The sequence below is a fragment of the Myodes glareolus genome, chromosome X, assembly GCF_982192425.1.
Source record: "Myodes glareolus chromosome X, mMyoGla1.1, whole genome shotgun sequence".
NCBI lineage: Eukaryota > Metazoa > Chordata > Mammalia > Rodentia > Cricetidae > Myodes > Myodes glareolus.
In genome coordinates, this window is record NC_142053.1 from 85,424,992 (window position 1) to 85,449,237 (window position 24,246).

The 24,246-nt window shown below is 39.7% G+C and overlaps 1 protein-coding gene across 2 annotated transcripts in view; it reads left to right on the forward strand.

Moving 5' to 3' along the window:
• Ophn1 (oligophrenin 1) overlaps nt 1–24,246 on the forward strand; it is a 327,366-nt gene that overhangs the window by 109,613 nt on the left and 193,507 nt on the right. For both annotated transcript variants that reach the window (XM_085684928.2, XM_085684927.2), the window contains exons 4-5: nt 48–109; nt 16,308–16,379. In XM_085684928.2, coding sequence (XP_085541054.1) covers nt 48–109; nt 16,308–16,379 — 134 coding nt within the window. The remainder of the gene's footprint in view (nt 1–47; nt 110–16,307; nt 16,380–24,246) is intronic.

A 24,246-nucleotide genomic window follows, 5' to 3' on the forward strand; every position in this document is an offset into this window, starting at 1 on the left:
ATATACACCATTACTAATTTACTTTATTTTTTATTCTCTCTTGTTAGCGGAATCATTCAAGGAATTTGCTGAATTGCTCAATGAAGTAGAAAATGAGAGGATGATGATGGTAGGTCACTGTATTAGTAAGGGTTCTGTAAAGGAACAGAACCAATTGGGTGAGTATATTTTTAAAGGGAATGCATTAGATTAACTTTTGCCATATGGGACATCTAGTTCAACAATGGCTCGGTTCACATCAGAGAGGCTGGAAACCTAGTAGCTGTTCAATCAATGAGGCTAGATGTAGTCTCAACATTGCATTGAATTTCCAAGAGTTTCTAGTCTTCAGTCCATGTTGGAAGGCAAAGAACCTGGATTCTACTATCACCAAAGGGTGGCAGGCAGAGCAACAACAGGGTAGATGTGTTCAATCTGAGTCATGGCACCAATGTAATGGTAAAAGTAGAATGCTGCAGATACCAGTGGCTGCAGTGGGTAGCAGGTCCCAAGAGCAGCCAGTCCCAAGCAGGGACGGTACAGTTCTCCAAGTGACTGCAGTGGGCCACGAGGGGCAGCGAGTCCCATGAGGAGAGACAGATGGATGGGCATGTCACGAGATCACACTGCAGGTCTCTGAATGCCCCCAGGCAGGGAGCCACGCAGTGGGCAAGAGACAGATGGATAGGCACACCATACAGAGTGATGTTGGATATTTATTTAGTGGGTTCTGGAAGGGAAGGAAAGAAGGGAGAAGAGCAGAGAGGAGAGAGAGAGAGAGAGAGAGAGAGAGAGAGAGAGAGAGAGAGAGAGAGAGAGAGAGAGAGAGAGAAATAGAAGGGGGAAGGGGAGAAGTGGGGAGAGACAGAAGCTGCCTCTTCAAGAGGGAGATGGCAAAGAAAGGACTCAAGCTGGAAACTGAAGATCAGTTTACTTGGGCGGGCAGGGAGGGAGTGGGCATTCCTTATCTTTTTAAAGGGACAGAGCAGACTATTACATTCACCAGCAGGTAGTGACTGTGAGCAGCCTTTCCCCAAGACTTCTTTATAACCAGGTCACCACTTTGGGAGATGGTCTTCCTCTGTTCAATTAATCCTTCTACAAAACTCTGTCAGAGATGTACCCAGAGTTGTTCTCTTACTAGATCCCACGTCCAATGAAGTAGACAAGTGTCTTTTGCAGAACAGAACTGTTATTGAAGCTCAATTTATCATTTTTTCTTTTAAAATAATTTTTCTGTATATGACTGTTTTGTCTGCATGTATGTTTTTGTCTCATATGAGTGCCTGATACCTGTAGAGGCCAGAAGAGAAATTCCCTGGAATTGAACTTACGTATGGTTGTAAGTCAGCACATATGTGCGAGGAATTGAACTGGGGTCCTTTGGAAGATCAGTCAATGCTCTTAACTGTTGAGCCACCTCTGTAGTTCCCCTTTTTTCTTCATAGATCTTGCTTTTGGAGTCTAAAAAAGTCATCATGAAATGTAAGGTCATCTAACTTATTCTGAAATCTCTTAGGCGTTTGGTACATTTAGGTCTATGATCCATTTTGAGATAATTTTTGAAGGATTAAAAATCTTTATTTAGTGTAATTTTTTTACTATGTGAGCATCCAGTGGTCCCATTTTCCCCACCACAACTTCAGTATTTGTTGTTGGTTGTTTTGTTGATCTTTAGCATTCTGACTAGGGTAAGGTGAAATTGAAGTTTTGTCATTTGTATTTCCCTAGTTGCTGGGTATGATGACCATTCTAGAATCATTTTGTTTGAATGGGTCTTTGTGGTTTTCATGCTTTCTTTTTTTGAGTTCTTAATATAGTTTGGACAGTAATCCTCAATCAGGTATACAGATGGCAAAGATTCTTTCAAATCTATTTTGTGGGCCTGCTCTTCACACAGAAGCAGAAGCTTTTGCTTTTTATTAAGTCCAGCTTGTCAATTGTTGGTCTTAATTCTTGGACAAATGGATCCTTTTCAGGAAATCCTTTCCTAGACCTTTATGGTGTAGCTACTGCCTGCGTTCTCTTCTAGCAGTTCCATTGTTTGAGGATTTAGGCTTAGGTCTTTGATCCATTCAGAGTTAGTTTTTGTGAAAGGTGACAGATACAGATCTAATTTCATTCTTCTTGTTTAATTCCAGGTTTTCCAGTATCATTTGTTGAAGATGTTTTCTTTTTTCCAGTGTGTTTTTGGCACCTTCGTCAAATATTAAATTGCTGACATTATCTGTACTCATGTTTGGGTCTTCGGTTTTGTTCCATTGGTATATGTTTGTTTTGGCCAGCACCATGAGTCCTTTTATTATTATGGTTTTATACTATATTTTGAAATCTGGAATGGCAATTTCTCCAACATTGTTCTTTTTGATAAGGATTGTTTTGATTATATAGGGTCTTTTGTGGTTCCATATTAATTCCAGGATAGCTTTTTCTATTTCTGTGACTAATAAGATGGGGATTTTGATTGGGATTGCATTGAATCTGTAAATGGCTTTTGGTAAAATGGTCATTTTCACAATACTAATCTACCTATCTATGAATATGGGGTGCTTTCTCATTTTCTAGTGTCCTTTTCTATCTCTTTCTTCAGAAATGTAAAGTTTTCATTGGAAAGGAACTTCAGCTCCATGGTTAGGTTTATTTCTAGATAGTGTATTTCCATTGAGGCTATTGTGAATTGTATAGAAAAGGTATTGATTTTTGCAAGCTGATTTTGTGTTCTATCATCTTGTTGAATTTGTTCATCATTTCTAGAAGTTTAATGGCAGAATTTTGACATATGTAATGTATACTATCATATCATCTGAAAAGGGCAACAGTATGACTCCTTTTACTATTTATATACTTTTAATTTCTTTTTATCTTGACTTGTTTATAACAATTTCTTTTGGGGGACCAAGGAAAGAGTTTATTTGTCTATCAGATTTTGAATCACAGTCCATCAAGGAAAGCCAAGGCAGGAATTCAAACCAGGTGAGCAACTGGAGGCACAAACTGATGCGGAATTCATGGAAGAGTTCTCCTTACTGGCTTGCTCCTCTGACTTGCTCAGCCTTATTTTTTTTTATTAATTTTTAAATTTTTGAGGTAATAGTTACAACATTTCTCCCTTTCTTTCATCCCTCCGAATCCTCCCAAATATCCCTAAATTGCTCCCTTTTAAATTGATGACCTTTAAATGCATAGATGAATATAATATATATTCAGAAGTGCAACCTGCTTAGTTTACATAATGTTACTCGCATGTCTGTTGTCAGGGATGACCATTGGTACAACTTAGTATGCTCTTTTCCTGGAGAAGACAAATTCTCCTGTTCTGAGCATTACTTACCAGTAGTTCTTTGTCTAGGACTGAGGAATTATGGACTTTCCCCCTGGACTATTTCTTAAAAGACTATCTTTTCTCAATACAAATAGTTCTTTTTTCTTTCCTCTATTTCTGTTTCATGTATAAATTCTTTTATTTCTCGCCATTTCCATATTGTGTTCATTACTATAATTTTGTAGTAAGCCTTGAAATAAGGTATAAACTGTAGAGTCAGTTTGTTAGTATTTGCAAAGTAAGTTACTAGCATTTTCATTGGGCTAACCCTGAATCTCTAGATCCAGCTGTGGAAGCTATCATCTTAAAAATGATGGCTCTTTGTGTCTGGGAATGTGGGTCATCATTTTGTTTACTACTCTTACTTCTGTTTCATCAATGTTCCATAACTTATTTATGAAGGTCTTTCATGCATGTTTCTAGGTTTGTACCTAAGATTTTTTTCATTTTTGTATTCTAATCATTTTAATGGTTTTGAATGTAATCTTGACCCGAATGTGATAATACAAACAAGTCTGTACTCCCAGATTCCAAGAAAGAGGTTTGAAGCAGGAGGATCAGAAATTCAAGGCAATGTTTGAATTCACGGAGAATCCTAGGCCAGCCTGAGGTACATGAGATCCTATTTAAAACAAAACAAAACAAAACAAAACCAGACAACAGCAACAAAAACAACCAAAAAAGTCATCCTTCAACAAGAGAAAATGTTTTTATGTAGTCCCTAGATCAGCAACATCCATATTTCTTGGGACATTATTCATGGCCCCAACCCAGACCTAGTTGGTCCCCACATCTGAAAATAGTGGTTTGAACAATTTGCATTTTAAGTAGTGGTCCGTGTGTAAAGTAAGAACTCTGTATAGGACAGCAAAATGGTTTTTTGTCCCCACCTCTACTGAGATGACTTGTTATCGGCATCCTAGCTTTGTTAAGCAGCAGTTCCATTTAAAAGGTTTTCCTCATCCCACTCTAAGAAGACAGTGGTCCTAGCTTTTCAGAGGACTACTACCATTTTCTTGGCTCCTAGACAACTGTGGTTGAAGACAGGCTTTGAGGGTAGGAGATTTAGTATTTGATTCTGACTCAGCCACTAGCTCAGTTTTTGACTTTGTACTAATCAGTTATTGTCTCGTAAAGTACGGAAAATAATTGCCAGTCCTCTTCTTATGAAGCACCCTACATGACATGATGGTACAAGAATGTTTTATAAAGGCAAAACACATTGATTATATAAAAATTGTTTTTAGTAGTCTCTGGTTGCTCATGAGAAATAGCAGGAATTTTCCGAGTTCATGAAATTTGCTTCTAAAGATAATAAGGGGAGAAAGACATGAGTGCTTTCATTTAAGCCTCATAGATGGCCTACTCGCTCAGGCGAAGTTCGTTGGGTATTCTCTTCTGTCAGAGCTTCCCTCGCCCTCTCCTCATGTTGTTCTCAGAGGCGTTCACCTCTAGCTCATTCAGCTGCCACCAGGAAGAAACCTCAGCTGCCATTCTCCACTGTACTCCGTCTCTTTTATTTACTTGAGAGCAAAGCTCTACATTACTAGGACAGATGTTGTTTTCCTTCTTCTTCCTGGTTCTTTGTCACATATTTATGTTGAGCAGTTTCTCATTCTTTCTAAAATTAGAATCCCAAGTGGATTTATAATGACGAGCAATAAGGAAGTTCAGGGTCTGAGACCATGGCAATGGCCCTGGCCTGGTCATCTCCATAAACAAATGAATGTAGGTTGTGGCAGGAACTGTGAGGCGAGAAAAGGTGGAGTATCCTAGCTGTGATGATCTTCAGAGGATTACTGACTGGGTAGCTGTCGTCTCTCAGGAGTGGTGTGTAAGCATCTGGGTTGCAGACTTCCTGTATTTGAGGAAGCCTGTCTGTCTGCTTTTCTTACCGAGAAGGGAGTTTTGTTGGTGATGTGCAAAGTCTCTGTTTGAGGAATGACAGAAATAACATTTAGAGGCCCACACCACTGCAAACAGTATATTCTTGAAGCCAGTTTGGTAGCTTGTTTACTACCCGCGATTCCAGAGCAATTCTGTGGTATGAGAGTGGAGACCATCTCTATTTAGCTAGACATTGTTCAGCTTTACTTTTGTCTTTATTCTGTATCTGTAGGAAGCTGATTCTCTAAACTCTTTCTGAGTAAAGGCTGGGGCATCTCATGGTTAGGTTCCCATCAAGATGCAGGGTTGTTGATGGCATTTTTCACAGAGAACTCACAAAAATGAATGCAGTGGTCAGAAAGGTGATTAAAGACAAAGATTTCTTTTTTTTTTTTTTTTAAAAAAAACTAATTTATTTATTTATTTTTTATTTTATGTGCATTGGTGTGAAGGTTTCAGATACCTTGGAACAAGATTCTGAGAAAATTGGGAACTGATATGTGGGTGCTAGGAATTGAATCTGGATCCTCTGGAAGAACAGTCAGTGTTCTTAACCACTGAGCCATCTCTGCAGCCTGACAAAGCTTTCTTAAAAGGGACTCTTTGGGTGGTTGCTGAACGTCTAAGAAATTTAAGGTTACACAATACAAGAAGAAAATGAACAAGGGTTCAGCATGTTTTGTCCCCATACCCCCAGCTTTGTTCTAGCAGAAAATAGTATTCTAACAACTGGGTAGCAAGGTTCACAGTATCAGTTTGTGGTCGGTGAGACTGAGCAATGCCACCAATTCATTTAAGGGAAGGCTATAGAGTCCCGAATTCAGTGAAGCATCTGCAGATAAATAATTTGCTTGGACTGTCTGTTAAAGTTGCTTATACACTTGCTTGTTCAGGACAGTCTTCCTGTGAACATGAAAAACTAGAAACTGTGCCATCCTGAGGCCATCTGAATATACAAGCCCAGTTGGGCATCCATACAAATAATTGCTGTGTGACACTCTTTCCGAGCGGCATGTTTACTTCCTGTTCAAAGTCAAACTTCCTCACTGTTTCAAACCGTCACATTTTATATGTTATTTATGTGACACTGGCGCTGGTTTTGAAAAAACATCTATTGTTTTCTAACAGCCTATTCTAAAACCGAATGGCTTATAGTAAAATGATTTGGTTTGTGGATCAGGATTTTAGGCAGGGAGCATTGAGTATTTCTTCTTCTCCATGTAGTAACACTTGCTGAACACAGGGCTTGTTATAGTGCTTCTAAGTGGTGCTCCTGCCAGGCTGGAGTGGCTGGGTTCGGCTGGGAGAGCTATTGACCAGAATGTCTGATTGGGTTTCTCTGACTTTCAGTCTCAGGGCCATTCCACTTTTTTTTTTTTTAAAAAAAATAATACTACCTCATGTCTTCCATAAGGAGTGTGCAGACTCAGACCTTCAGGAGAACTGAGCAGTCTCTGATGGAAAATTATGACTTAAGCTTAGTGACTCCCTTAGTGCCACCTCCAGTTGATTGACTCAAAAAAATAACAAGCCCCCTCACATTGAATGTGGGGGGCTCAGGTCTCATCTTTCAGTGGTAGGCATGCTTTCAAAAGTAAAGTCATGTTTTAAGATTGCTGAAATAAAAAAGAAAGAATGCTTCCTTAAACTGAATTTGTCTCTAGGCAAGTAAACAAAACCAGTAGTCTTCATGGTCCACAATCGTGCAAAGGACAGAATGTGTTGAATAGGAGAGTTCTTTGAGTAGTTTTCATTGAATGAAAGATCAGCGTGAGTTTTGGCATGAATGAGAGACCTCTGTGGATGCTGTAGAATAACCTTCATGGAGGGAGGAACCGTGCCGGATAAATATATGGACTGTCTTCCTTTGGTTGATAAATACAGTTAGCTATCGGGTATTAAGTGCCATTCCAGGAGGAGGTGTCTGTGTGAGCAAGATCAGATACGGTCTGGAAAGAGGTTTCCTAGGTCTGGTAGATCAATAAACGTGTGATGAGAATTCGGAATCACAGAGGTTCTGGGGGACCATGTAGGTAAGAGATCTGTGGTTTTTTAAGAAGCAACAAGTGTAAAGAATATTTATTTTAGAATATTTAAATTTTATTTTTTTCTTAAAAAAATACATACAGCTGGGTGGTGGTGGTGCATGGCTTTAATCCTAGTACTTGGGAGGCAGAGGCAGGTGGATTTCTGAGTTCAGGGCCAGCCTGGCTTACAGAGTGATTTCTGGGACAGCTGGGGCTGTTACACAGAGAAACTCTGTTTTAACCCCCCCATAAAAATAAAAGAAATACATACATGAGTACTGTATTTAGATATTAACCTGATTTCCACTCATTCTCCCCTGCCCACAACTACTTCCATGTTCTCTAGACTCCCTTTCAAATTCATGACCTCTTTTTTATTATTACTGTTGTACACACACACACACACACACACACACACACACACACACACACACGCACCAGTCCTACAGAGAATACTAGAAGCAATACTTGAGACCAAAGTGAGGAATAAGCCAGTTTAGGAGGCTATAGCAAGAAAACAAATGAAGGTATAATTTCAGAAACACAAAATAGAACTATAAGAACACACACACAAAAAGGCAGCCATCCATGGATGCCATTCACTAATAACTTGAAACATTAATGGCCTTAACTTTCTAGTCAAAAGTTACAGGTTAAATGAGTAGATCACAAATGAAGTTTTGAGTGAAAGTTGTAAATTAACTATCTCATTTAATGTGACTTCTTATTCAGAGGAAGCTAAAATGTAGCTCAGTGTCTGTTTGAAGGAGATAATAAGCCTAAAATTCACTTATACTAAATCTAGGCCTATACTAATGAGACCTCGGCAGATGCTGAGTAGTAATAACAGAATCAAAGAAAGGAAAGGTTAAATAAAGGCAAACAAACCAGAATAGGACAAAGAAACAGAACAAAGAGCCAAAGTCAAAGGGCAAGAAACACATACAGATGCAGAGATACACGCAGCAAACCCATAAAACACCAGAAGCCATAATGACCTGTAAGGTAAAAACAAATAAAAATAAAACAAGCTTTCCCTGGAGACCACTGGCCATACTGTCCAGATGGTCAGGTAGGTAGGGGAATCGTCACTCTTCTTCCTGTTCCCTGATACCAGCTGTAGTCTTATCCCCAGCTTTGTAACAAACCACCTCCAATGGGCTAGCCTTTCCCTCTGCCCACAGTTACAGGGGATCATGTAGATCTTTACCTACTGCCTTTCTCTACTACCCTATCCCCCATCCCTTTGTGTCAGCCACTAACTCCGGGAGGCATTCCCTTTATACCTGCCAGCCATGTCAGCCAGGGAACCAGGTAGGCCATCTTCCCTCTTCCTTCTGTCCTCCAATCCAGTCTTCTAGTCTTATCCCCAGCTTTGTAGCATACCACCTGCTGTGGACACACCTTCCTTCCTGTCCCCATTCTCAGGGCTCTACACAGATCCTGGTGGTATACCCAGCTCTTCTCCCTTCTGTGTACTCTCTCAGCATCACCCCTTCTAGCCCATACCTATTCCTTAGTGTTAGCTCCCAGCACCTAGAAACTTTTTTTTACCTGGGATGCCCAGTGGTCACCCCTATCAGGAACCTGGAAGAATTTCTTACCCACTGTACTCTTCTAAGAACCAGAGAGGGCAAGAGAAACTAAGGCACAGAACTTTCACCCAACAATCACAAGACCAGATATCAGCACCAGGAATTACAGTTGTGAAAACAGTCAAAAGAGCCTGGATAGATGGTCTCCAAATGCTAAGAGACCACAGATGCCATTATATCCAGCAAAACTTTCAATCACAAAATATGGACAAAATAAGACATTTCATGATAAAACCAAATTTAAGCAATATCCATCTACAAATCCAGCGCTACAGAAGATGCTAGGAGAACTTCAACCTGCAAAGGCTATCACTACCAAGAAAAACAAAGCAAAATAAAAAACACAAAGAATGAATCATCTCAGACCAGCAAATGAAAAGTGGGAAGAAAACTCAGTCCACAAAAGCAAAACAACAGGAATAATCAACTCGCGCTCATTGGTTACTCCCACTCTCAGTGGTCCCAGTTCCTCAGTAAAAGGACTGAGACTAACAGATTGCATTTGTAAATTAGATCCATTCCTCTGCTTCATCCAAAAAACACACCTTAAGATCAAGGGTAGCCTTTACTTTAGAGTAAAAGGATGGAACACGGTATTTCAAGCAAAATGGACTGATGAAGCAAGATGGAGTAGCCATTTTAATATTTGACAAAATAGACTTCAAACCAAAACTAATCCGAAGATGAGACAGGACAGTACATACTCATCAAAGGAAAAGTCCACCAAGAGGGCATTGCAGTTTTAAACATATGCACCAAACACAAGGGTACCCACGTTCATAAAGGAAGCACTACTACAGATTAAATCACATATTGACCTTCAAACAGTGTTAGTAGGTAACTTCAATACCTCACTCTCACCAATAGGCAAGTCATCCAAAAAGAAAAAAAAAAGAAAAACAAAAACAAAAAACTAAGAGAAGCGCTGGAAGCGCTGGAGCTAACTGATGTTGTAAACCAAATGAAGCTAGCAGATATTTACAGAACAGTTCAACCAAAGAAGAAAATACCTTTTTCTAAGAAGCTCATGGAACTTTTCCCCAAATCGACCACATATTTTGACAAAAAACAAGTCTTAATAGATACAAGAAAATTGAAATAACACCCTACATTTCTCTGGCAAGCATTGATTAAAGCTGGACATAGAAAATAGAAATAACAAAAAGTTTGCCAACACATGGAAACTGAAAAGCTCATTACTGAATAAAAAATATGCCAAGATAGAAATTAATAAAGAAGTTTAAATTTTTTAGTATTGTCTGAAAATGAATACACAACATACCCAAACTTGTGGGACTCAATAAGAGGCAAGTTCTAAGAGGCAAGTTCATAGCACTCAGTGCCCACATTAAAAAAATTGTAGAGATCTCATATTAGTAACTTAATGGATACCTGAAAGCTTTAGAATAAAAAGAGGAAATCATACCAGATACATTATTTGGCAAGAAATAATTAAACTTCGGACTGAAATTGATAAAATAGAAACAAAAAATCAAAAATAGTACAAAGAATCAATGAAGCAGAGTTGGTTCTTGAGAAAATCAGTAATATTGACACATTCTTAGCCAAATTAACCAAAAGACATAGAGGAGAGATCTGAAGTAACAAAGTAAGAGATGGGGCACATAACAACAGACACTGAGGAAATCCAGATAATCATAAGGACATACTTTAAGAATCTGTACCCAGTTAAATTGGAAAAATCTAAAAGAAATGAATAAATTTCTTGATAGATACTGCAATGACTGGTTTTGTTTATTAATTTGTCACAACCTAAAGTCATTAGAGAGGAAGGAGCCTCTGATCAAGCTGAAAGACATTTTCTTAATTCCTGATTGATGGGGGAGGGCCCAGCCCATTCTTGGTGGTGCTATCCCTGGGTTGGGGGTCCTGGGCTCTATAAGAAAGCCGGATGAGCAATCCTTGAGGAGCAAACCAGTAAGCAGGTCTCCTCTGTGGCCTCTGCAACAGCTCCTGCCTTCAGGATCCTGCCCTGTTTGAGTTCCTGTCCTAATTATTTTTTCAGTGGTGAATAGCAATGTGGAAGTGTAGGCTGAATAAACCTTTTTCTCCCCAACTTGTTTTTTGGTCATGGTGTTTTGTTGCAGCAATAGAAACCGTAACCAAGACATATACCACCATACAAAGCTAAATCAAGATCTGATAAGCAATTTAAACAGACCAATAACCCCCAGTGAAATAGAAGCAGTCAAAGTCTCCCCCCACCAAAAGATCAAGGCAAGATGTCCATAATTCTACCAAAATTTTAAAGAATTAATGTCAATAGTACTCAAATTATTACACAAAACAACAGAAGAAACATTGCCCAATTCGTTTTATGACATCACAATTTCTCTAATACTGAAACCACATAAAAATCCAAGAAAGAAAGAAAGTACAGACCAACTTTCCTTATGAACATATATGCAGAAACTCTCAATAAAGTGCTTGCAAACCAAACACAGGAACACATCAAAAAGATCATCTACCATGATCAAGTAGCCTTCATTCCAGAGATGCAGTGATGCTTGAATTTATGTAAATCAATAAATGTAACTTACCATATAAATGGGCTGAAAAACAAAATCTACATGATCATCTAATATGATGCAAAAAAGGCCTTTGGCAATTTCCAACACCCCTTAATGATAAAAATTCTGGAGACAGTAAAGATCCATGGGACATAGTTCAACATAATAAAACCAGTTTTCAGCAAGCCTCCAGCCAACATCCACTTAAATGGAGAGAAACACTAGACATTTCCTTTAAAACCAGGAACAAGACAAGGTTGTCCACTCCCTCTACCTATTCAGTATAGCAATTGACCTCTTAGCTAACGCAATAAGACAACTGGAGGAGATCAAGTGATTTGGAATTATGTCTGTGTCTTCAGGTAGACCAATAGGAAGGAAGGAAGTCAAAGTATTTTAATTTGCAGGTGATATGATTGTGTATGAAAATGACCCTAAAATCTCCACCAGGAAACTCCTACAGCTGGCAAACACTTTCAGCAAAGTAGCAGGATAAGAAATGAACTCCTAAAAACCAGTAGCCTTCATATATTCAAGCAAAAGGCTGAGAAAGAAATGCAAACAACACCCTTTAAAATAGGCTCAAAAATAGCTTGGGGTTGCCGTAACCAAGCAAGGGAAAGATTTGGATCATAAAAACTTTGAGACATTGAAGAAAGAAATTGAGGAAGATATCAGAAGATGGAAAGATCTCCTATGCTTTTAGATTGATATGATTAGTATACTAAAAATTACCATGCTACCAAACGCAATCTACAAATTTAATACAATCCCCATCAAAATTCTGACACAATTCATCACAGAAATTGAAGGGACAGTTTTCAGCTTCATAAGGAAATACAAGATCCCCAAGGCAGCTAAAATAATTGTGAATAATGAATGAACAGCTGAAGATAGCACCATCCCTTACCTCAAATTATACTATAAAGCTATAGTAATAAAAACAGCATGCTATTGTCATAAAACCTATCATGTTGATGTTTGAAATCTACCTGACGACCCAGGCATAATTCCAAACACGTATGGACACCTGATCTTTTACAAAGAAACCAGAAATGCACACTGGAAAAAAAGACAACATATTTAACAAATGGTGCTGGTCAAACTGGATGCCAACATGTAGAAGAATCCAAATAGATCCATATCTATCACCCTGCACAAAACTCAAGTCCAGGTGAATTAAAGCCCTCAACAAAAAACCAGATACACTGAAGCTGATAGAAGAGAAAGGGGAGAGTAACCTTGAATGCATTGGCGTGGGATACCACTTCCTAAATAAAACACCAATAGCACAGGCACTAGGATCAACAATAAATGGGACCTCAGGAAACTGAAAAGGTTTGATAAGATAAAGGATACTGCCAATAAGACAAAATGGCAGCCTATAGAATGGGAAAAGATCTTCACCAATCCCACATCTGACAGAGGGCTAATCTCCAAAATATATAAAGAACTTAAGAAACTAGACACCAACAAACCAAATAATCCAGTTAAAAATGGAATATAGATCTAAACAGAGAATTCGCAACAAAGGAATCTCAAAGGCCAAGAAATGCTTAAAGAAATGTACAACATTCTTAGCCACCAGGAAAATGTAAATCAAAAGGATTATGATATTCCATCTTACATCTGTCAGAATGGCTAGGATCAAAACCACAAGTGACAGCTCATGCTGACAAAGATGTGGAGCACAGGGGACATTCTTCCATTTCTGATGGGAGTGCAAACTTGTACAGCCACTATGAAAATGAATATGGCAGTTCCTCAGAAAAATGGGAATTACTTCCAGACCCAGCTATACCACTCTTGCACTTATTCCCAAGGGATGTCCCATCCTACCACAAGGATACTTGCCCGGCTATGTTCTTATTCATAATAGCCCAAAATTGGAACCTAGATGTCCCCCAACCAAAGAATGGAAATAGAAAATATGGTACATTTACACAATGGAATATAACTCAACTGTTAAAATGACCTCATGAAATATGTAGACAAATGGATGGAACTAGAAAAAAAAATCATCCAGAGTAAAGAACTTCCTTTTATGTTCCTTTCCTCAAAGCATTTATTTGTTTTTCATAAAGGAACTAACAAAATTCAATAAAAAGTAAGCAAGTTAACATTTATTTCAATGCTAGAAATTGATCTCATGGCCCTGTAGATATAAGCATGTCCACTACTCCTGAGATATACCTCTACTCCAGTTACTATGCTTCAGGATGATACAGTTTTCATTTTACACAAAGCTATTTCATTTTCCCCATTATTGAAAATATTTTCTCACCTAATATATCCTGATTGTAGTTTCCTCTCCCTCTACTTCTCCAAGTTCTTCCCTACCTCCCCTCCCAATGCAGTTCCATCACCTTTTTATCTTTTATTAGAAAATGAACAGGCTTCAAAGGGACAATACAAAATAAAAAAATAATAATATAAAACAAAAACTCACATGTTGGAATAGGATAAAACCAACAAATAGAAGAAAAAGATTCCATGAGAATGCAAAAGAAATAGACCCACTTCTTTGTACACTCAGAATTCTCATAAAAACAAGCTAGAAGCCATAATATATATGCAAAAGACTTGTAGGGCAAAAAAAGAGAAAAATATACAAATTAAATAAAAATTAAAATAAATAAATAAGATTTAAAGAAGTCATGATATGACATTATTAGGTAAGGAACCTCCTTGTAAATAATAAAGCACCTAATAAAGATGCTATTGTGTTAGTTTTCTGTTGGCCATCCACTGTTGGGCATGCAGTCTGCCCTTAAGAGTTTTCTTGTTTCCCCAGTAGTTTGCTTCCCCAGTGAGACTCCCTTGGAGAAAAGGAAATTTTCCTTTGCAAGTAGTTGTCCATTGATTATTGCTTCTGGGTTAGGGATAACCCAGAAGAGAAAGAAAGAGAGTTCTTTCAGGTCCAGGACACCTTCTGGGTTACACCTGTGTAGCCCCTGTGCAAGCTACCTGAGTCTCTGTGAGTTCATATGTGTCTCAATCTTTTTACTTAGAGGGCCGTGTTTCTTTGGTGTCCTCCATCCCTGGATTATACACTCTCTTCACCTCCTCTTCAACAGTGTTCTCTGACCCTGAAGGGAGGGGGATTAGATGGAGGCATCGTGTTTTGGGCTGAGTGTTGTACGGTCTCTCATTCTTTGCATATTGTCTGGGTGTGGGTCTCTGTATTTGCTCTCACCTGCTGCAGGAGGAAGTTTCTCTGATAGTGGCTGAGCAAGGCACTGATGTATGAGTATAACAGAATGTCATTAAGAGTCATTTTATGGGTACATTCTTTTAGTAGAACAGTAGTATTTGGTTTTGCCCTAGTTCTCTGGGCTATTTAGTTTTAGGTTCTTGGTGGGTCAGGCAGAGCTAGGTAAGGTTTCCATCTTATGAATTGGACCTTACATCAAATATGTTACCAATTACTTACTCCCCCGAGCATTGTTCTACCATCGGACTAGCATTTCTTGTAGGCAGGACAGATTGTAAATCAAAGGGTTTGTAGCTGGGTCAGTGTTTGTTTCTCCTTTGTAGCACGGAAAGTACCTTCCTCTACCAAAGACACTAGCATGTAGGGGTGAAGGTTCTAGGTAGGCACCAACTGAACTTCTCCATGTTTCATGAGTTGTGTAGGTGTCTTCAGCAATCGGGCCTTGCCATTAGTTTGTGTAGAGCAACCTATAGTCTTTGCAACAACCTAGCTTATTTGGGGTATCCCTTTGGCCAACAACTCAATTAGATGTAACCCATTCCTGGTACTAAAGGCTTTATTTTGTGACATGAGATGTTCTGTTAGAGCTCCGCCTCCCCCATTATTCGGTGATTTCATTTAGCTTTCCTTCATATAAATATAGGGGTTTCTATTGTATTAGGCTTCTATACTACCCCTCAAATGTCCCTTAATTTTAGCTGTCTTTCTCCATAATTCCCCTTCTCATCCCCCTCTTTCTTCCCCTTCTTCACTTGACCCTCCCTTTTCAGCTCCCCCACCTATACATAGTCATCTTAATAGCTCAGAGCCACATCTAAGTGAATAAGTATATTTGCCTTAGTCAGGATGATTCTTTTCTAGTTTCATCCATTTGCCTGAGAATTTCATGATTTCATTTTCTTAACAGCTGGATAATACTTCTTCATGTAAACACACCACATCTTCTTAATCTATTCTTCTGTTGAGGTACATCTAGGTTGTTACCAGTTTCTAGCTATTATGAATAAAGCAGCAATGAACATGGTCGGGCAAGTGTCTCTATGATAGGTAGGATGAAGCATCTTATGGGTGTATGCCCAAGAGTGGTATAGCTGGGTCTTGAGGTAGATCATTTCCCATTGTCCTGAGAAACTGCCACATTGATTGCCATAGGTGCTGTACAAGTTTGCATTCTCTGCAGCAATGGATGAGTGTTCCCCTTACTCCACATCCATGTTGCCCATTTTTATTTGGGCTATTTGTTTCTTTTTTATTTAATTTTTTTAGTTCTTTTTATATTTTGGGTATTTGTCCTCTATGGAGTGTGTAGTCAGTAAAAATCTATTCCATTTCTGAGGGTTGATACTTTTATGAATGACAGTGTCTTCAGCCTTCTGTTTATCATTTTCATGAGGTACCATTTATTAATTGTTGACCTTAGTGCCTGTACAAACAGTGCCCTGTTCAGAAAGTATCTTTTAGAATGTGTATGTAGGTGTGAATATAAGTATATATGTGTGTATGTATGTTTTTTTGAGGCAAGATTTCTCTGTGTAGATCAGATTGACTTCAAACTCACTCTATAGTCCAGATTGGCCTCCAAATTGCAGAAATCCTCCTGCCTCTGCCTCCCCAGTACTGAGATTGAAGACGTGTACCACCACCCAGCAGGATGATATATTTTAAAGAAAAACACTAATGGTAAGGAATAACAAGTTTGCATTTGAACCTTGTTAATCTAGATGCTGTTTTCTTCTTCTTTTTTTCCTTTAGGTACAAAATGCTAGTGACTTGCTGATCAAACCCCTGGAAGCTTTTCGGAAGGAACAAATAGGTTTCACAAAGGTATATTTTTTGTACTAAATGTATATATGTATAAATGTATATATAAGGTCATTTTAAATAGCAATTGAGTAGTTGTTTGGGCTGCCGGTCATTATTCTGCAATGTTCAACTGTATAGGGCCAGAAGATGCTCAGATTTCCCAGAAAGCTAGGAGTTTATCTCTGTGGGTGTTTCCAAAAGAACTTAGAATTTGAATGCTTGAATGCACGAATCCATGTGGGTGGGTATCATCTACACATTGAGAGTCTGAGTAGAACAAAGGGGTAGAGAAAGGTTGAATTGACAACTAGGTCACATGACTTGCGACATGAGCCTTTGCTCTCAGTATTACTGGTTCTTAACCTTCAAACCGAAATCAGAATCAAACCCAAATCAGAATCCACAGCAATAACTTTCAAGCTATTTCAAGCAATAACTTACTATCTTACTGGTATTCCTGACAATTTCCATATAGCAGATCATGAAACATTTTAACCTTCATAATCATTAGATCCAACACCTTAGGATACCTCTCTCTCTCTCTCTCTCTCTCTCTCTCTCTCTTTCTCTCTTTTCTTGCTCTCTCTTGCTCTCTCTTTCTCACTGTCATGCTTTATCTCTCTAACTAATACAGAACTTAGCAATAGGAAGTGTCTGCTGCTATACTAGTAAGAGTAATATACCACTTAACAGTGGGAATACTTTCTGACAAATGCATTGTTAGCTGAGTTTATCATTATGTGAGCATCGTAGAGAATACAGAACTAGATGGCATAGATCACTCAATGTCGTTTCTTCATACAATTAGGAAATGCAGTAAGCATGAGGTATTTGACAAAGTATACTGTTTAACAGTAAATGTTTTCTAAGGTTTATCCTCTAAAATAACGATAAAGGTATGGTATAGTAAATGTATATCCCAGCAACATATTTTTGTTATCATGCATGAGGTATATATTTGGATGTGCTAATTTTTGTTATTGATACCACAGCATACAGTATCACAGATATATAAGTGATGCCTGATGCTATGATGTTACTATGACTCTAATGTCATGGGAATGGCAGAAGTTTTTCTACTCTCATGTTGCCCCTCCTCTCCCTTCCCCTTCTCCTCTCTTCCTCCAGTTACTCTCCACCTCTTCTGTAATCTCTTCTGTCCCCTTTGGTTTTTTTTTTACTTTTTTCAGACAAAATGTCAGTATTGCTTAGGATGGATGCATATCCGTGATCTTTCCTTTTTAGGTCCCTGAATGCTGTGCTTGAAGGCTTGTCCCACCACACTATTATCTTTTGGGCCACTGTCATATATGCAGTGTGTTGTTGAAAACTGTCAAATGTCATTATGTCACATAATTGCAATGTGGTATTATGTAGCATATAACTGTATGTACAACTTTGAAGGCACCACCAGAACCAAACACTTGGTGGGCTGGAACAGTTTTGAGGAACATACCTGGGGAAGTGGAGAGTGCTGTGGAATGACTTCTATCTGGTAAGGATTTAGCAATAAATGAGACTGATTGAGAAAGCGTCCACTGTCTTAGATTAAACTTGACCAATTATGTAGTGTTATGAGAAATATGGATCTATTTGTTTACTTCTACATGGAGACATCCAGTTTGACCAGCATCATTTGTTGAAGGTGCTTCTTTTTCCAGTATGAATTTCTGTTTTTTTTTATTATTTAAAAACTGTACATCGTTGTGTGGATTCATGCTTGAGTCTTTGATTCAATCCCGTTGGTCCACCGATCTGTTTTTATTCCAGTACCATGCATGCAGTTTTTATTACGATAGTTCTGCAGTACAGCTTGAAATCAGGGGTGGCGATACCTCCAGAAGTTCTTTTATTGTACAGGATTGTTTTAGATATCCTGGATCTTTTGCTTTCCAATATGAAGTTTAGTATTGTACTTTAAATGTCTGTAAAGAATTGTGTAGAAATTTTGATAGGGATTGAGCAGCGGAGATTTTTAACTGGATTATGTAAGAAGCAGCTTGTTTTCTTCTGCCTAGTAGTAGTAAAATTCAAGAAGAGAACAAATTGAAGAAGAACTTATATATTTGTTTATAACTGTTATTGATTCTTTGTGGATTTCACATCATTTGCCCCGCTCCGGATTATCTACCCGTCCCCTTGCATCTGCCCTCTGCCCACGTAACCTCCCCTTAAAACAAAACAAAGTTTAAATTTTAAAAGAAAATCCAAAAGCCAAACCAAACAAAAAACAAATAAACAAAAGAAGAGTTGTGGAAGCTGTAGTGTGGCCCGCTGAGTCACCCAGTGTACCCTTTAGTCCATTCATCTTTACTTGCAAGTGTTCATGCAATCAGTCATTGGTCTGGCTCGAGACCTCTGGCTTCTGCTAAGCCCTCACTGGGTCTCCTTTTAGACATCCTGTTGTCCTGTGCCATGAAGATCCTGCAGTTTTGGACCTGTAGGTTCATTCCCTTCACATGCCCCAAAAGTTCATAAATGGGGTGGATGTTGGGATGGACTAATTTATAGCCCTGGTTCTGGGCTTAGGTGTTAGCTGGGTTGGTTAGGCTGCCGGTTTTCCCTCTTCGTCACTACCTAGATTTCAGCACTGCCCCAACTAGCTCAGCCAATGCAGTCTGCAGCAAGGAGTGGGACCACTTTTGCTCTCAGGTCCTCAGATCCAGGTTGCCTTAACTCCCACCACCAGGGCTAGCTTTATTGTTTTACCTAGATAAAGTGCAGGGCCCACTTTCCTGATTGCTGTAGGGAGCATATGAGGGATGGGGGCAGGGTCAGTTCTCCTGCTCTCATGCCTTCAGGGCTGGCTCACCTGCACTCCTGACAACAGGGTCATCTCTAGCGTGCTGTCCAGGGAGGGTTCAGGGCCTGCTGTCCTGTGTGCTGCAGCTGGTGAGGGGCATGGCTAGTTCTCTTATTCTAGTGACCCCAGGGCCAGCTCTTTTGTCTGCTGCAGGTCGCAAGGGGCAGAGGGGGGAAGGGCATCTTTCCCTCACCTATGCCACTACATGACAGACAAGGGGGAGGGTCAGCTCTGCTGCTCTCATGCCCTCAGGGACTACTGACCTGCATCCCAGATAACAGGGTCAACTCTAGTGTGCTGCGCTGGTGAGCTACACACCTGTGGTAAGGTTTGGGGTCTTATTTCCTCTGTGTGTGGGGGTCAATATCCCTGGAGGCGTGGAATCAGCTCTCCTGTTGCCGTTTTCAGCGAGGGGCAGAGCCAGCTATCCCAGGCATAGTGAAGGGCAGGGCTCGCTCAGCTCAGCCCTCAGATTTCCATAGGCATGGTTCCTAATGCCTGCTGTGCTAACACAGGTCATGCATGTCATCACAGACTCCAGCTACTGCTGGGCCATAGACCCAGATATGTCTCTGACCAGCAGCTGAGGCCTGAACATCTCTATGGTCCCAGGTAGCACACAGACTACTCAGATCAGTATGTCCTTGGCAGTGGCATGGCCCTTGGACACTGAGATGGTCTCAGGTGGTCATCCACATGACCCTAGGTGTCACAGGGATCACGGACATCGCCTGAGATCCTGGCTGCCTTAGGACCTTGGACCCAGACATGCCCCTCGGCTGCAGCCCTAGACCAGAGGACAGCATGGCCCTGGGTGAGAGCGCAGGCTACTCATATCTGCATGGCCCCTGTTGCAGTGTGCCTTTTGGATACCATCATGGACCCAGGTGACAGCACAGACCGTTATAGGCCTCTATGGCAGTATCCCAGGCCCTGGATATCACCTCATCACATTGGACTCAGGTGGCAAGCAGGCCATTTATGTCAACCTGTTCCTCACCACCCTCACCTCTTCAGATCCTCTTCTCTTCTGAGTTCATGAACTTTTCTGCCCCACCCCCATACACACACATTTCTCCACCCTGTGCTTGCTCACCATAATGGTCCCCTGATACCTGGTGGACTCCTGGTTGAGTCACAGGTGGCACTTGTTGAGTCCCACTCACCCAGCTGCAAGGCATAGCCCGGAGATGTTGCTTTGCATCTCTGGTGTGCCTGGGACTAGAAACCACGGGCTTGGAATGACAGCAGGCTCCTACCATCTGTGTTCCCCATCACTCAGGCCTGGAAAGTGCTGAGAGGCTCCTGGCTAGTTGACCTCCCCCCCCCCCCAAGCTGGGAATCTGGGGACAGGGAGCCATTTGTGTTTTCTGTCACTCAGGTCTGGAAAGTCTGAATAAGGACTTTTTAGACAAAAACGAACCAGAACTTTGAAATGCTTGGTTCAGTGTATTCATGTTGCAAAGAACAAGAAACCAGGTTTTGAAGAGAAATTGAAGATTAGTAGGTTGGGCCTGGAGATGACTCAGTGGTTAAGAACTTGGACATTGCTTTTGTGGAGGAGTGGAGTTGGGTTCACAACTCCTACATTGGGCCCCTCAAAATTGCCTGAACTTCAGCTCCAGGTAATAGAATATTCTCATCTGGACTCCATGGAAACCTTTACTTGTATGCCTATACCCACATACAGTCATAAACTGCACACAGTATACATAATTAAAAATAATGAAAGTGAATCTTTAAAAAAGATTCCCATGGCATGAGCCGAGAGCCTAACAAGTTATCTCAGTGGAAGGCTACACAGATGAGAGTACGCCACCACTACCTCCTGAGACTAAAGGAAACAGAAATTAGAACCTCAAGATCCCATGGAGTTTGTCTTGTTCGATTTTCAACTTACTCGGAATCCGTCACTCCTCCCTTCTTCCTTTCTGTCTTCTAGAATGGGGATGCCTGTCCTATGCCTATGCCTGCATTTTTTGAGAAGTAGTTTCCTTATTTTGGCATCAAAGGCTCACAGCTGAAGATAATTGTATCTCAAGTATCGACCATATCTAGGTAGCTCATCCACATCTTCCTGCATCCCCCCCTCTTTTCTGCAAACCGTGTGCTGGTTATCTCTGGAGAGATAAGTCTCTCTTTTTTAGTGAGTATAAACTACCAAGCCTACGAATTAGACTTTGCTTCTACTCAGAGAGTTCTATTGCCATGTTCCCAGTGAGCTCTGATCCCTCTCCAGTTCTGTCTTGAATATCTTCTTTAGATACTTAGTTGTAATTATCCCCCCCTCCCTGCTTTTGTATTACTGGAAATAGAACCTAGTATCTTGTATATTTCGGGCAAATGCTCTACCCCCTGAACTATATCCCCCATTAGAACTTTTTGTTTTGAGACAGTGTCTCAATAAATTGCTGGTCTTACACACATTCTGTAGTCTAAGCAAGTTTAAAACTTGTTATCCCACCCCTGACCCCGAGCCTTAGCCTCTAGAGTAGATGGAATTACAGGTCTCTACCAGTAGGCCTGCCTTGTAATAATTCTTGGTAATACATTCTGTGTTCTAATCGGTCTGAAGCTGAATACACAAACTGTTGCCAGCCGGTTTGTGGCTTCACCGGCAGTTGCTAGGTACTGTCACCAGTGACAAAGAAACACAGCAGTGCTCCTACGGCCAGCATCCTGGGGAGGTTCCATCCCGCTGAGGGACTTCTATTCAGGTAAAGAGATTTTTTGACTATGTTATGGAAATAAATTTCAGGATGAATCATTATAAATCAACGTTAGTTAATTATAAAGTATTTATATGAGATATATAGGAATAAGATAGAATATGATCCTCCGACAGAACATGGGCTTCTCCAGAGACTGTAATGCTTAGATTTCCTTATAATGGCTATTTATATGATCTTGGGAGGAGTTGGAAGAAGGAAATGGAGTGAGAAAGGGAGATGTAATTATATTTTAATAAAAAATAAAGTTACATTACTTAAAGAATATGATTTACAAGATTTTGAGATTAAGCAAAGCTTATGTAAACTTTAAAAGTTAAGTAAAAGTATAAGTAAAAGTATTTTAGCTAGTGTGTTTATGTTTTTTAATGAAGTTTCTTTTGTCAATGAAATAAGCCATTTTTGTTTTTTTAAATTGTTCATGGGCCTGTGGCTATTTTGCTGTTTATTTTTGAGATTATGATTTAATTACATTTCTCTGTTCCCTCCCTCTTAAACACTTCTATATACTGGGCTTTCCCCACTCTAATTTCAAATTCATGGCCGATTTTTTATTAATTGTAATTGCATGCAGATATACATTTGCATACACAAATATACATATATACATATTCCTCAACATAACCTGTTGAATCTATATAACGTTAGATAAGTCCTTTTTGAGAGATGTTCTCTAGTATCTCTTCCTGCATGCCACCATGCTCCCCACCTTGATAATGCACTGAATCTCTGAACTGTTATCCACCACAACGACTAAATGTTTTCTTTTTAAGAGTTGCTGTAGTCAATGGTGTCTCTTCACAGGACTAGAAACCCAAATTAAGACAGCTCCCTTAGCCTTAGGGAGGGGAAAATAGATGTCTCACTTGTGGCATTTAATCCATGCAGTTTGACAAGCTGTGAACTTCTGTGTTAGCAATCATCCACTGAGCAAAGAAACTTCTCTGATGAGGTCTGAGAGTAGCATTAATTTATGAGAGAAAAGAATTTAGAGAGCAGTGTGATACTGTGCTCATTTACTAGAATAACAGTAGTAGACTCATTCCTGAAGCCTGTTAACTCCCCATCCATAGATTGTGTCCAGTACAGTGACAAGCATGTGTTTCCTCCTATAGAATGGGACTTAAATTCAACTAGGAAGTAGCTGTTTACCTCTGTAACATCCTTATACATGTCTAGCAATTTATCTGTTCCTTCCTGTTACCCAGCTTCTCTTAGGATGTAAGTTTTCAAAGTATTTCTGAATAAGTCTGGATTTTATGGGAACTTGTAACATACCCCCTTTCATCTCTTATTTTTTTTAGTTTTAATCTTCTCTTTCATTTGATGAGTTTAACTAAGGATTAAATTTTTACTTCTTCATTCACTTTTCTGTGTTGGGAGTTGAATCTCATATATGCCCCTAAACTATTTCTTTTGACAGTAGCTTTGTGAGATAAAGATATTAGTATTTTCCTTTACCTCTCTGTATTGCCCACAATGTTTTGGCAGTCATACTTTCTCTTTCCAATTTAGGATTGTTGTAGTACCCTTACATTAGCTTGGACTTATTAGTGAAATAAAATATCAGTTAGTTTATGTTACACTGACAGAAGGCAGTTATAAAATTGTTGCAAGTTTTCACCCGTGTTTCTTTTTCTGTTTTATATTGGATAAATCTATATGTTAGTAGCTAGGAGATACCAGAAATTATCTTGGTGAGGATGTAGCTCAGTTGGTAGAATGCTTGCTGAACATGGATGAAGCCCTGGCCTTAATTCTCAGCATCACATAAACCAAATGAGGTAGTGTATTCCAATAATTCCAGCACTCAGAGGCTGGAGGTAGAGGGATCAGAAGTTCAAGGTATTTTCTCTACAGAGTAATGTTGAAGGAACGGCGGGCCGCTTCCTGCAGCCCGCCTCCCAGGTTGCTTTACTCGAAATAATTACACAGAAACTGTATTCATTTAAACACTGCCTGGCCCATTGTCTTCAGCCCCTTATTAGCTAACTTTCACATATTATTTAACCCATTTCTAATAATCTGTATATCACCACAAGGTTGTGGCTTACCGGGAAGATTCTAACCTGCATCCATCTCGGGTCAGGGAATCATGGCATCTGCCTCACTGCCTTCTTCCTCCCAACATTCTGTTCTGTTTACTCCGCCTACCTAATTTTCTGTCCTATCAAAGGGTCAAGGCAGTTTCTTTATTAACCAATGAAAATAACACATAGACAGATGACCCTCCTCCATCAGAGTAAGTTCAGGGCCAGCTGGGCCACATGAGACCCTGTTTAATGAAACAAAAAGAAGGAAAGGTGTTTACTTTCTTCCCTGTAATTTTTTTTTAGACTGAATTACTTACATTGCC